This window comes from Cololabis saira, chromosome 19 (genome assembly GCF_033807715.1).
Source record: "Cololabis saira isolate AMF1-May2022 chromosome 19, fColSai1.1, whole genome shotgun sequence".
NCBI classification, from domain to species: Eukaryota; Metazoa; Chordata; class Actinopteri; order Beloniformes; family Belonidae; genus Cololabis; species Cololabis saira.
Genome location: NC_084605.1, coordinates 8,799,544 through 8,815,000, shown reverse-complemented (window position 1 = coordinate 8,815,000; position 15,457 = coordinate 8,799,544). Strand labels below are relative to the sequence as shown.

Genomic DNA, 15,457 nt, shown 5'->3' with positions numbered 1-15,457 from the left:
AAAGCAAAACAACTGTGATTGTCGAGGGTCCCAGGGACAAATACACCCTCAGATGAACAATTATTGTTCAATTATTCACCTGAAACCACCAGGCTCACATGAACACTACTAAGTACCGATGAAGCCGTCACCGCCGGCTCTGCAGACCTCTAGAAATGCAGATGATTGTGGTCCAGAGCAGTCAGGTGCCAAAAGGGAAAGACATCAGCAGTGGTCATGGGAAGTGAATTGTTGCTGCTCGTCAATCTGGAAAAGGTTATTGAACCATTTGAAGGGAAATGTTCGAAAGTGAGGAAGACGAAAACATTCAAGTCTTCCCCAGGAGTGGACGTCCAAGTAATTTCAGGCTGAGAAAAGCAGAAAAAACAAACAAGGATTAGATCCTGGAGCCTCCAGGCTGTCACAGTCCAAGGCAGCAGAATCAGAAGACGACTGGACCGGGACAGTTTACCAGAGTTTCCAGGAGAAAAACCTCTGCTGTCTGAAAAGAACATGGACTTAGTTCACAAAGCTGCATGTGAAGAAACCTTCAGACTTCTGGAACCATGTCCTCTGGACAGGTGAGACCAGAGTGGACATGTTTGGTCCTAACATCCAGATAAAGTTGCTTTCGTCAACGAAAATTATGACTAAATTTCATCGCCAACGAACCTTTACCACTTGAGGAAAACGAGACGAGACGCAACGAAAATGCTGGTCATGTGATGATAAGGATAATTAAATATATAATGCAATATCTTGGCGAATAAAAACGAGATTAAAATGTAGATTACAAAATAAAAACTGCTAAAATGTGTCTTCATTTTCGTTGACCAAAACGAGACGAAATGTTCTACCAAAGATCCTTAACATCCATGTTTTCAGTAGTTTCCTCTGGTTTAGTTCTGCTGGGTGACGTCACGTCCTCAATCCCAGTCGCTGCAGCGGGGAATCAGATCCAGAAGATGCAGCTGCAGAGTTAGAGACTGATGCCGTTAACGCAGAGCTCTAGGTTCACGTCAATTAAAAACAAAGTCACATAGAGAAAGGGGCCGATGGCCACGCAGGGATCTGCTCTGGGGCTGGAGAAGAAGAAGAACCATCTTTGGATACACTTTCCTACATAGACGTAGAAAAGAAAACGCAATGTGTCGTCAAAAAAGACAAAGATGGGGAGAAATGCGGAAAAATAAATATGTTGTAAACTCAAATTAGAGTCTTCTGTATCTGGAATGAATGTATTCTTGAGTCTATAAGGTAACAATAATATAACACTACGACAAAAACAACACTACGTCCAGAAACATACAGTATTTGGAGGAAACCAGACGGAAGAAAGAAAGAAGGGACCAGAACTCCTCCAGAACCACGAGGCACTGATCAAGTCATCTACTGAAGGATCCTGCTGCTGAAGCTGTTAAATCATGGAGATGCTCAGTTTTGTCCGAGACAATGAAGAAACAATGGTCCCAACCCCGTAAACGATGCAACACCTGCTACTTTGATGGTACCAAACAACGAGGAGCCAACGATGCACCAGCAGTGAGGGTGTGAAGGCAGCTGCCGACGTCAGACCAGGTGAAGACGTGTGATTGCACGTTGAGGATGGATGAGCATCTGGAGGCGGAGCTCAGACGCTCTGCACGGTTCCCTTCATATTTCTTATGATCTTTGTCAAGAAGGTTGAGGAAGGTTGCAGGTCACTTAGAGTTCACAATCTTTTTCAGATTTCCTTTTCATGACTTTCTCCAACTAACTCAAACTAACTCATAGCAGTGAGTCCGTCAGAAGCTTCTAATGCCAAAACTTCATCTTGTGGAGTTCCCCGTGATGACAAAAGCCTTTTTTTCTTGGCTCTTGAAGATGTTTCAACCTCCATCCAGACAAAACCTTTCATGATGATCAAACAATAGTTTTAGGGTGTTGTTGCCTAAAGTTAAGCTGCAGAATATGCATCCACAGAGCGCTTCATGGACCTCTCATGTTTGCTGGAGCTCAGTTTGGCAACATCCATCACTTTGTGTATTTGGGTCACGGAACAAGGGGGGAGCTGGAAACATCCATGTGGGTGATTCACGATCGAAACCGTGAGCTGTGATTGAAGACCGGAAACATTTGTGACGTCATCCAGTGGAAAACATCACCGACATGCAGAGGAAAAGTCTGTTTTCAGCTCAGAACGAGGACAGAATGGTGTTTCTGGGTGCGTTTGAGTCCTTCGGCGTGAGCGTGTGCAGGCAGGAGCCGCTGGGTGCGTTTCTGGCTCTCGGTCCACTCGGTGAAGCCCTTTGAGATGTCATTCCCCTTCAGTCCAACATTGATCTAAGAGAAATTCCTGCATTAATCACAAACGGTCTCCATGGAAATAATTACTACCTGCGTGGAGCGAGAAGTCCTTTGTGTCATGTTTTGTCTCACAAGCTTCATCCTGTCAACGAATTCCTGACAGTTGGCAAAGCTCAGTTTGTTTAATCCAGAATAACTTTGACGGAAAGAAAAGGAGGTGAGAAGAAGCGTGCGTTTTAGATGCTCTGCGTCTTCATCAAGCAGAAACAACACAAATACAAACCCGGGTCTTCAACAACTACCGGTATGTGAAATGTAAATAAAACCAGAAAGCTAAGATTTACAAATCTTACGAAAGAACAGAGAATAAAAAACATAAAATGTTGAAAGTCAAACATTTTACAATTTTGTGCAAAATATCAACTCATTTTGAATTCAGCAGCAGCAGAACATCTCAAAAGTAAGGCAAGGCAAGTTTATTTGTATAGCACAATTCAACACAAGGTAATTCAAAGTGCTTTACATCAACATTAAAAGCGGCAAGACACAATTAAACAGTAATTAACAAATAAAATTAAATAAAATGATAAGAAAAGAGGTAAAATCTCATTCTTACAATGGCAAGCACGGCCGCCGATAGGGGGGGACAAACGGGTCTGTTGTCCCGGGCCCAGGGTAGGGGGGGGCCAAGAACTGAAGAAAAAAAAAAAATATATATATATTTTTTTTTTTTTAATTCTCATTAAATTATGGAATCATTTTTCAAAATGTTTCAAAATATGCCTATTTGTGGAAAAAATATGTAGTATTTGAGTTACATAAAAGCTTGTTATTTGTTTTCTTCCTAATTGTCCTTCTGGTCAAGAACCCCCAACACAAAAATGGTTTGGCCGCTGATCAAAATTTGACGTTATCATTTAATTCAACCATTAGAATGGTCAAAATGTCCGGTCAGCACAAGTCCGGTGCTCAGAAAAGAAGAGAAAAGAGAAGAAGAAAATAGAGGCCTCATAGATTCTCTACACAAATATTTTAAAAAGGTGGTGACGGTGAAGCTGGAATTAATAAAGTCAGCGTAGAGCAAGGTAAAAAACAGCGTAGCCAACGTTTACCAACCTTGTAACTTAACCTAACTGGCCAACTCTAATGTTAACGTCCATTAGCTTGTATAAAAACCTGAAGAGCGGAGAGGAAAGGAAGAGGGAGAAGGAGAGATCCGGGCGCAGGGGGTCCATCTTAGATTATTTTGTCCCGGGCCCCGGCAGGACTGTCAGCTGCCCTGATGGCAAGAATTACGTTTCTATTCGGTCAAAACGTACAAAGACCGGGTCAAATACAGTATTACAAAAGTAATCTGTAACCATTCGTATGGTGAATTTAACCAATTTGACAATTCTATGCCACAATGCTTGTTTCCAGGTCTTATTAAAGGAGCTTGAGGCAGGATTTATGAAAAAAATTCGTATACGTTTTAAGTTTTCTAGTAATAATGTCAGATGAAGCGTTCCAAACCAAAATGAATGAGCCCTCTAGTGTATCTCTCCGTTGCCTTGAACAGGCTGTGTGCTGCAAAATGTGCTGCAATTGTGACCGGAATTTCCTGCGCTGGGCTGCGGATGTGACGTCACATGACGCTGCATGCACGTTCTCCCCGTTCTCCCGTGCCGGCTTCACTGTTGGCTGCAGTACCCCCGACGGCCGTCGTGGCGAAGGGTGGCGCTAGAGAGTCTCATTTCTTAAAAGGAGCCTCATGCTCCTTTAATTAAAGCTAAACTGAGGTGACGTAAACCCGTCTTAAGAGCACAGGTAGCCACTTGAAGATGTATGTGAGCAGGGTTCAAAATATATCACTTTTAGGGAAACGATGGACGAGAGGAACCTTGGGGCTTCTTATCGGCACCCAGAGCTCAGTTCAGGGAAGGACTTGCTTATTTCAGCAAGATTTACAAGCACATGACTAGGTTGAAGAGTCCAGGTGCTGAAGTGGCCTCCCAGCATTTAAGACCTCCCACCAAAGGGAGGCAGTTGATCCAGAACTGTTGCGGAGGTCCAAAGCCCGTATCAGACCAGAATGAGACCACATTCGTCTGGTCTTCTTGGTTATTTCCATTTTACACAGCGTCCAGGCTTGTTTTGATTAGGGCTGCAAACAGAAGTCGTACTCAGCCGTACTGCAGATCTCAAGCAATTTCATCTATTAACTGCTGTGACCTTGTGAAGATGGCGTGATCATCGATGAATGATGCACATTAAGACCCTCAGAATCTCCTTTTCTTGGGTTTGTGTCAAAGCAGTGACACACAAAAGGAAGCAGAGAGGAATAATGAGAAGGAGAGCAGGGGTGATGAGAGGAAGCCAGCTCTGCTCCTCGCTGTGGTCTTTGCTTGGTCTCTTTGGTGCTGGCGTCTCCTACATGATGACTAAGAGGGGCCTCTTGGCCTCTGTGATCTCATCCTGGATACGACACTTTCATCCTGACAACCACAGAGCGGGAAACCTGCTTGTTTTGCTGGTGGGCGGGGCTCTGCAGCTGACCGGCAGTTTGAGTCGTGTTTGTGCTTCAGCACAGGTGAACAGATGAGCTTTATGCTCGGCTGATGGGGTAAAACTCTGATTAGAACAGCTGAATGAGTCCGTTCAGAACCAGGACGGGTTGTTTTCATGTCTACATGTCCTTCGGGAGATAGATTATGTTTGTTTTTGGGGACTGACCTCATTGGAGTCAAAGTTTCGCCAAGTTTCTCTATTTTACATGGATTTCGGTACACACGGATGTAGGCAAGGACAAGAAAAACTCTCCAATCATATAATATTTCAGAATCTGGAGAAATCTTTGTGTGCAAAAAACATGGCATTGAAGCCTGTGACCTTCAGGCCTTCGGAAACGGACTCAAAAACACTCCCATAATTGGCTTTGTAGGTTTAAGCCTTTGCAGGTTAAACTTCTGCAGAGAAGAAGCCATAGCACTGCTGTCTCCTTCGGGTCAAGGCTCATTTGAGACTGGACCACTGTGATGTGACAGAGTGGAAATGAAGCTGATTTGTATGAATCAGATGTGGCCCAAAGCTCACATTTGTGAGGGTCAGGTGTAGGGATGGGCGGTATGGACTAAAAAATCTATCACAATAATTTCTGGCATTTATCCCCATAACGATAAAAATGACGATAAAAAAAATACCAATTCAACTCCACCTTTTTAACTATAAATCTATCTCGCTCTCAGATCCACCACGTTTGTTATACAAACATGTCATCAACGGGAATTTATCCTTTCTTTCTTTCTTTCTTTCTTTCTTTCTTTCTTTCTTTCTTTCTTTCTTTCTTTCTTTCTTTCTTTCTTTCTTTCTTTCTTTCTTTCTTTCTTTCTTTCTTTCTTTCTTTCTTTCTGGCTCATTTATTTCCTTCCTTCCTCCCTTCCTTCCTCCCTTCTTTCCTCCTGCTCTCTCCTTCCTTCCTTCCTTCCTTCCTTCCTTCCTTCCTTCCTTCCTTCCTTCCTTCCTTCCTTCCTTCCTTCCTTCCTTCCTTCCTTCCTTCCTTCCTTCCTTCCTTCCTTCCTTCCTTCCTTCCTTCCTTCCTTCCTTCCTCCACGTTGCAGAACCATAAATCAGCCTTTACACAAAAAAGTCATCAACAGGAATTTATCGTTTTTACCGCGAGATGACAAATTCTTACCGTGTGGAATTTTTTTGACGGTATATCGTGAACGGTAAAATATCGCCCATTCCCAGTCAGGTGTAGCCAGGCCAGCAGTGCTTCTCAATCCTGGTCCTCGTGGGCCCCTGTCCTGCATGTTTTAGATGTTTCCCTGCACCAACACACCTGATTCTAATTAAAGGTCCTCATTAGCTTGTCACCAAGGTGTGCACAGCTCTGTTGATGACACAGGTACTTGTATCACGGTGTGCTGAAGCAGGGTAGTATCTAAAACATGCAGGACAGGGGCCCACGAGGACCAGGATTGAGAAGCACTGAGCCAGGCCAAATGTGGGCCAAAGAAACCTGCCGAACACCAGATTATATCAGGTCTGTTCAAATGACTACACCTCTGATGTGATGGGGGTGTGATGGTGCTATAAAATGAGCATCTTTTTCAGGGAAGGCCTTGCATTTTTCAGCAAGACGATGCCAATCTGCATACTTGTACCCTGACGAAAGCAAGTCTGTTTTGTAGTTGTCACGTTATATGACGTTTGGTAATCAGGATCTTGCATTGTTCATTCTTTCACCTTCTGCCTGGATGAGAGAAATGCGGCGTCTCAGCAGTGAATGCAGACTTTGAGCATCGCTGTGGGTTCAGACACGCTTCTCCGGCCTATCAGTCTAACTCGGGAGATGAGATAAAAGTTTCTTTTCAAGTTTTGTCGCCGGTGGTTGTCTGGAATCGCTCCACAGCAGGTCTGAGATGAAAAACCTGTTTGCATCTGTCACATCGGCCACATCTGCTCGTCTCATTGCCCTCCACTCAGTTTTGTGCAATCGGCCCTTCGTGCCACTGGAGAGCCCTGTTTTCACTTCCATCTGTTTGTTTGCCTGCCCGTCGCCAACACCGTCAAGGCTGAATTTTATGGGCTGGAACGTGGGTAAAGAAAGGACCCAGTACACTGAATGCACCTCTCGTTGCCCTCCTCCTCACCTTGTTGCTCCTTCCCCTCCTCCTGCCACTCTTTCTCTTACTAAACAGACCCAAAAGTGGGTCAGAGTTCTCTGTCGAGTAACTGGCCTGATGGCCTGTTATTTAACAGGGGAAATGGGCTCCACGTGTGCACACAAACAGCCAGGTGAATGCAAGGTCATGCCAGGTGAAGCGTGGAGTTGATGGCAGTTGAGTCCAAACATCATGCCAGCTTTACTTCTCAGTGTCTCCCTCGTGTCACATCTTGGCCTTGAAGTAGGTTACGGGGACAGGACTCGCGGAGGGCTGGCCAGCCTCCAAACTCTGCAGCTGCAGGCGTCAGGCAAAGCCAGTAGAGCTTTAGACGAGTTAAAGGAGCTGCATTAGTTACAGTGCTATATTACTGCCTCCTAGTGGCCAACCTGTGAACTGCAGAAAAAGATAACAAAAGAGATGTCTGAAAATCTCTGGGCAACAGACAAAAACTAAATCAGTATCAGAGACAAAGCGTTAAAACAGTCTTTTATTGAGGGTGGATATGTTTAATATAAGAATTAAAAGATAAATTCTGGTCAAAAATGACAGTGAAAGTTTTATTGAATAGTCATTATGTGGTCATATAAAGATTTTAGTTTCTGTGAATTTAGAAGGTCATCCAAGGCTTAATGTGACCAAGACAACACAGTAGTTTCACAGAGTACTTAGATAAATTGCTTAGACCTTTAACTGGCGGCTGGTACACGCAGTAGTAAGATTTGATCGTTTTTGCTACTTTGCAAAAACTTAAACGACCTAAAAGAACATAGTCACTCAAATCTTAAAGAGAGTTCAGCTTAGAGCAGGCAGCTAATGCTAATCAAGCATCCAAAACACACAGCACGCATTTCTGGTATTGCTAAAGTGACGACATTTGCAACGGGAGGTCCCACTGCAAATCTGCTGAAGGAGTGAAGAATAAATTAGTTTGATTAATTGTGTTATCTTTTGTATTGTGTTTTAATGTATTTTTGTGTATTTATATAACTTAGTTTTTTTTTTCATCATAGCTCCCTCCCCTTACCCCCCTAGGCTGCACTTGTAAATAAGAAATTTGTTCTTAAATTGCTTGCCTGGTTAAATAAAGGTTAAATTAAAAAAAATAAATAAATAAATGTAAAATAATATGAATTAGCACCATAGTTTAACATTAGCTGTTGCCTGTTAGCCAAGTTAAAATGGTTAACTACGCATGCTATACGCAATAGGATCCCATTTTTTTTTGGCCCATTTGTATTTTAGATTGCGCCTCATTCCTCTGGACTTGACTTTGATTTTCAGGCTGAGTTACCAACAGTAGAAACTGCTGCTGGATGCTGCCAGATAGGCATTCAGTCAAAGCAACAAGCAGACCAGTATCAACACAAGGCATTGGACATGTCTGCAGTGGAACAGGAGTGCTGGGGAACGACTGTTGGCAGTTTATCAGTAAAAACTTGTTGATCCAGTGTGTTATTAGCAATTCTTCAGTCATCTGGGTTGTTTTGAATCGTAGTTCCTGCATATATCAGTCATCACACAAAGCCTGACTGCAGGGCTGAAGCAACACAAACCAGTTGCTGAAAGCGAACTGGACTCGTCCAGCTGGACTCGTTCTCAGCCTCGACTCCCATCTCAGCAGTTGTACTGTAATCACACACTGGTGGGGCTTTAAATTATTTAGCTTTTGCAGACAGGCTGACAGAGCAGCCAGGACTGTCAGGGTCTGCAGAGAGATGTAATCGTGTTGGCATGGGTCGCCTGGTGTAATAAAAACAATCAGGAAACCACAACAGGGAGGGGAAAGTATGGTTGTCCATTTTTTGGTGGGATTTCAGGACAGGCGATGAAGGTGGAGAGATAAGGTAGGAGTGACTGCTTCATGATCTACATCATCTAATGTAACACAGACAAGCCAGCCTCCAGCTTTTGAAATCCATTGTCTTACTGACTTGTCTTATTTATAGCATTTGTAGCATCACACCAGTGAAAGCCAAACATCTGTTGATGTGAACCATGCCTCGCTAAAAGGAGATAACTAGAGACATACAGTCGAGAGTAGTTGATTTGTATAAGGTCAAAAAGAAATCAAAAGTTATCTCAAAGGCATCCATCAGTACACAGTTAGACAAAAATGTTCAGAAATGGAGACAGTTTAGTCCTGTGGCTGCTCTTCCTGGAAATGCAGCTATGATGCCTTCAAAGACAGAAGATACAATCCTCAATGAGGTAAATAAGAACCCGAGATTGACAGCTAAAGGCTTGAACTGGAAACATCTCTGTCCACAAGTTTACCATGCGGGAAGTATTAATGAACTCAAGTCTTGGGCAGCATAAGCATCCAGATGTATGCAGATGATGCTGTCATTTATTTACATGGTAAATACAAAAATTAAGTGACACCCCATTGACACCATTGTCTGAATTGCCAGCTTGCTGGAGGATTAAACATTTCCAAAACAGTTGGTATGTAGTCAAGGAAACACGCCTGACCTGAGCATTCCCATGTTTGGTGAGAAGATTTCATTGGCTAAAGAGTTTAAATATCTTGGAATTGTTTAACATTTAAACATAATTTTAAATAATTAACAAAAATAGGAAAACAGAAACACAAATAACTCACCCTGGTCTGCAGTTCTAGCTGCCTTTACGGCCTCACTCAGACGCCCATACCAACAGGATTCTGCAGAAATTAGATAGATAGATAGATAGAGAGATAGAGAGATAGAGAGATAGAGAGATAGATGTGTGAGAAAGTGAGCAACCCCTCCCCTTCTCACCATCACGGGACTTTTTTTTAATGTGTGTGGCAGAGTGGAGGATTGGGCGTGGTCTGCGGGGGAGCAGCACACAGGTGTGCCTGGTTCTGCTGATTGTGGCACACCTGTGTCCAATCAACCTCTCCACCCTGCCTGGGTTTATAAACAGCAGCTGCATACCAGAAAGGGGTCTGCTGAATGGAGGAAGCTTGTTGCGAGGCTATGCCCCATTGTGCCTTTTTTGGAATGCTGATTTTGCCCTCCGCCTGTATGTGTTTTTACTACATGGAATAAAAAGCCTTATTTTTTTTGGCATTCTACGCTCTGCGAGGTTTTTTTTACACCTCATCACCCAGGTCCAGTTTTGCCTTGTCCCCTTGTACGTGGGGAGGCCGCTCTGGTTCCTCACAGATAGATAGATAGATAGATAGATAGATATTTAGCGATTTACCGATAAGCAAGTTTCTCAGTTATATTTAGGTTAATTAATGTTTAAATGACCTAATTTTCAGAGGTACAGGAGTAGCACATACCGGTCACAAGCCTAAAGCGCCATCTCGTGGTTGTAGGTCATGTTTACTCCTTAGTCATGTCATTCAGTGTGTATGAACATTTAAGAACATGTGAAATTATATATTTTTACATAAATAAGTCTCATTAAATAAGTTGTGTTGATACACTGTATGTAATACAAGGATAAACAAAGCTTCTATTCTATTCACCTGAGTATAAGTTGCAGGACCAGCCAAACTGTGAAAAAAGTGCGACTTATAGACTGAAAAATACAGTAAATGGTAAATGTACTAAATAAAACTAAATCAAATATCCAAATTGTGAGCATAAGGATGATTAAACACGAGGTGCTTGCTGTGACAGGACAGAGGTTCAGCCTGTGATTCTGAATGCATGGTGAGGTGCTCTATGGGATGACTGTCATGTTGATAGTGCAAATAAGCAACTCCAACAGTGCAAAAAAAGTCTAGAGACCCGCATAAAATAAATATGGACATATAAGGGAATAATGTAAACAAAGTAATATAAACAGCTATAACAGTGCAATAATAGGTTGCATCCAGTTGATGTAGAGACCTCACACTGAGTTCTTGACTGCGTTCTATGTGATGAGTTACAGGTTGTTGTTTTTTTTGGTGGGGGGGGGGGGGTTGTGTTTAAAGAGAGGCTTCATCTGGAAGGAGAGCTGACTCAGCTCTCCACAGGAATCCCACATCTGAGTCCTGCAGCTGAAAGAGAAAACTCTTCACCTCGCATGTGTGAAGTGTGTTTCAAGCCACTGTGGTTTCCGTCTCCTCAGGTGCAGCCGGACTATTGGTCTGAGTCATTTTTCTCTTACCCAGTTATGTCCACTGTTCAATAATAACCTTATAGTCGCTTCTCCAGGTGTTTCTTTTTAATAGCATTCATCTTTCCAGACTTTTGAAGTCCGCGTAACAACATTTTTGGGAGACTCATTGCTGCCATTTCTTCTGAAAGGGGCAAAAATCTTCAGCATCTGAGGACTCGTCTATGTTCTGGTATGAATGAAACATCTGTTCTGCTTTTGTTTTCAGACTAAGCTGCCGGTGTTGCTGCTCGGTCGGTCTTCAGACCTGCGTCCAGGCGAGTTTGTGGTTGCCATCGGTAGCCCGTTCTCCCTGCAGAACACCGTCACCACTGGCATCGTCAGCACCACCCAGAGGGGGGGCAAGGAGCTGGGCCTCCGCAACTCCGACATGGATTACATCCAGACGGACGCCATCATCAACGTGAGTGAAGCCTCGGACCCCGAGACTGAGCCTCAATGTGGCAAAGTCCTTCACTGTAAATCCAAAATTAAAAGCTAACCTGAGTGTTTAACTCGTAACTGTTGGTGGGTTTGAATTGGTGCACTCGTGTTTTTCCCTCAGTCTATATATTACCTGAGATGGAGCCACAAACCCAAATTTATGAAAAGATAATGCACAAATAACAAACCTGGTGGAGAAGATGCCTAATGGATGCCGTGAACAGAAGATGTTTACTTATTCATTGTGTTAAATTGCTCCGTTTGAATCTAAATCAGCGTAATTATTGGTAGTAAAAGAACTTAATTTCACATTTTTCTGTTTTACTCTTGATTTTTCTTGCAGTACGGCAATTCAGGAGGACCATTGGTCAATCTGGTGAGTTTTCATTTGACATGCTTCATAGTATTTAATATTAACAGTATTTGGCAGATTGATGTAGAATCATGCACAGACATTGAATCAAATGTTTGTATCTGATATCTAATCTTCAGCAGGTGTTTAGACCTCTATCAAAGCAGATTTTTAGCATTCAGGTGCATGTTAACACAATACCAAGAGGGAAAGACATCCACAATGGTCTTAGTCAATTACTGCTGCTCATCAGTCTGATGAGGGTTATAAAACCATTTACAAGCTATTTCTAGCACATTATTTTTCACTGATGAAGAAAATTCACAAGTGGAAAACATTTGAGACAGTGGTTAGTGTTAGGTTCATACGGTCCCAGGAGTGGACGTCTCAACATTTTACCCCAAGGAAGCACGACTTAAGTTCACAAAACTGCATCTGAACAAACCAGCAGACTTTTGGAACAATGTCCCACAGATGGATGAGACCAACGTGGAGATGTCTGAGCTTAATGTCCGGAACCACATTTGGAGAAAACCAAACACCCTAGACCTGCTGTCAAGCACGGCGGTGGCGGGATGAGGGTCTGGGGTTGTTTTGCAGCTAGAAGACCTGGACACAACTCACCCATAGCCCTTTTCCACCAAACCGGTTCCAGTGCTGGTGCTGGTTCACAACTCGTTCAACTTGGAACAAGCAGAGAACCGGTTTGTTTTTTCATAGCTTGGGATGCTAATGGGGGGCATTACGTCACTGCGTTTGCATTGGCGCGAAAATTGAAGCAACAACAACTATACCACCTCGTGATTGTACCGCTGCTGCTTCTGGCTTTACGCTACTTCATTGGGATCAGAAAACAGCAGATTCAATGTCTTTGTCATTGACAGGTTTCCAGCGCACGGTGCTTATTTGAAAATGGCGCCGTTTCGCAGTTTTGCTATTACTGTTGTTCTTAATAACAACGCCCCCTCCGCTTACGTAAGCAGTTCTTTCCTCTAGCCCAGCAAAGAGTTGGTGCTACCTTGGAACTGGTTCTTCTGCCCTGGAGCCAGTTCTTTGTCAGTGAGAACAGAAAGCCGGTTCCAAACTCAGCACTGGCCCAGAACCAGAACTAGAACCAGCCCTGGAACCGGTTTGGTGGAAAAGGGGTACCAAAGACCCTTCTGTATACCAGAGGATATAATGTGAAGACTGAAACTGGGTCATGTGTCATGAAATGATCCCAAACACAGCAGCAGATCTACATCAGACTGATAATATCACTGTGAAAAATACTGATCCATAAACCAACTATGATCAGATCATTGATTTATTCTTTGCTGGGTTTGATAGAAGCCTCCAACAGTAACTGGAGACAAAACTCTTTGATAAGTGGACACATTCCTAACATTTGCTGAATAAAGGTCCGTCATTATAGAGGCCACAGAAAGCTGTCAAACTTTACTTCCTTCTTTTTGTTTTTATGAGAGTAATAAAGTGCACGTCCTCATAACTGTCAGGGCACTCTATCTTTCCTTCCCTTTTTTTTTTCATTGCTGCTTTAATTTGTCCCTCTGCGAGTTTTAACTTTACTGCTGCTCTTTAAATCTGTGAAACAGAAATCAAACCTCTCACTTCTTGTAACCACAGCTGTGTGTTGCGAAACTAAATATTATACGTCACCGGATAAACAAACCCAGCAGCAGTAGGTTCGTGTTAGGAGAGTAAATAAAGGGTTTAGGTAACGCTTGGCAGGTGTCGTCAGTCCACACATGACTCCAATTATCTGTTTCCATGCATGTTTACACGCTTCATATGTGTGTGTGTGTGTGCGTGTGTGTAGGATGGGGAGGTGATTGGCATCAACACTCTGAAGGTCACTGCAGGAATCTCCTTCGCCATCCCGTCAGACAAGATCCGACAGTTCCTGGCAGAGTCACATGACCGGCAGGCTAAAGGTTCACCACACACACCCACACCCACACACAGTGAAACATCACAACAGTTCAATCACAGATTGTCATAGTTTATGCAAGTTTACACTGTTTTTTAAGGGCAATTTTAATTTCTGGAAATAAGTCGGTCATTTGGCAGAAGAATATAAAGGCGTTTCCCAGAACGAGCTGCACACTTTGGCACTAATCACACACGTGGAGGGATTGTGGAAAAAGTTTACATGTTTTGTAACATTTACAACGATGGGTTTCAAGGTTGTTTTGAAATTGGAGTCAATGTAGACGTGAAATGAAGTGCAGTTCCTCCGCTGACCTCCAGCCTTCCCAGACCTAACAGATCATACTTTCTCCTAATTCAAAGACTTGAGAGTTTGTTGAGCCGCTAAATGAAAGTAGCCGTCTTTGCTCAAAACTAGAGTTTGGGCTCAAGCCCGTCGGGCCTGAGGAGCCGGCTCTAGCCAGCTTACCCAAAACACCAGCCGACAGTTGCCCGTCTACCTTCTGCTGGGCCGAGCACTGATCACTCCAGGGATCCCCAGACCGGTGTAACAGGTCTGGATCACGTGTGAATAATGATGAGTCAGAGGTTGTTTTCCTGCATTTATTTCCTCCTGCAGAAGACATAAAAACACATTTAGCAGTGTTCTGGACCATTTACTGCTCCATCATCAATGCAACACACCACTGTCTGATTTAATTGACTTTCTTTTATTTTGATATTTTGATTTTCTAATGCATAGAAATGTACCTCTACACTTTACTAAATAAAAGCTGTTAAAACAGACAGGAAAACACTTTGTTTTTCACTAATAAATCTCAAACCACAATGACGAATATGGGAATAGTGACACCTAACGGACAAAACAAAACACTATATGTGGGGTAGACAAAAAATAGTTACATTTAACAAAGGAAACATGCCTGCAGAAGACAGAAGAACACATTTAGCAGTCTTCTGGACCCTTTTCTGCACTTTCTGCTCCTGAACAAGTAAAATAATGAGAAAATGTGTGCTCAAAGGCTCTGCAGCGCTGTCTGGTTTACATTACGCAGCAGCCTGCCGTAGTACAAAAGGCGCGAAAACAAAAACATCCATAAAAAGGATATTAATGGTTAAAACAACATGAAGCAGCTACTTAATGTAAGTGGTATTTACATTATATAATATGCGCCAAAAATATCAACATAAACAGTTCATTTTTCATAGAAAGCCTGTAAAAAAAAATCGTAGCAGCAATTTTTAACACAACTTACCCTCATCAATGCAACACAGCACTGTGAGGAGCTGATGTAATGACCTAAGGAACCCCATACAGAAAGAGGCAAAAAGGTAGTTTCTTCAAGAAACACAAATAAAAACCCCAGTTTATTGCAAAGACCCCAGTTGAGTGGAGCTCCTCTCATCAAGGGTCCTGGTGGAACTCAGTCGAGGCGTTTTTTGAATGTCATTTTGGTAGTTTCAACAGAAACTAGAACCGGTGGACAGAAAAAAAAAGGCTATTCAGAAAAGTTGTTTGACATCGCAAACTTGTTTTAGCGCTCTCTAATGTGCATGTGACATCAACTCCTTTATGTGAGGTGGTCCAGTTTAACTTAGAACACGTTTAGTAATCCATCTTTGCCAGTCTATACAAATGATTTCATGATGAGCAGAGCTGGGGGTTGTTTTTCTTCCCTCCTTCACACGCCAGAAATGTCTCAAAATGTATTAACATGGAGTTCTGTACTGGTTCCAGTCT

The 15,457-nt window shown here is 42.9% G+C and overlaps 1 protein-coding gene across 1 annotated transcript in view; it reads left to right on the top strand.

Moving 5' to 3' along the window:
• The window catches only part of htra1b (HtrA serine peptidase 1b), a 40,315-nt gene that overhangs the window by 17,634 nt on the left and 7,224 nt on the right, over positions 1–15,457 (top strand). Inside the window, exons 5-7 of the mRNA XM_061707857.1 lie at positions 11,221–11,415; positions 11,779–11,811; positions 13,607–13,721. Of these exons, the coding sequence (XP_061563841.1) occupies positions 11,221–11,415; positions 11,779–11,811; positions 13,607–13,721 (343 nt within the window). The remainder of the gene's footprint in view (positions 1–11,220; positions 11,416–11,778; positions 11,812–13,606; positions 13,722–15,457) is intronic.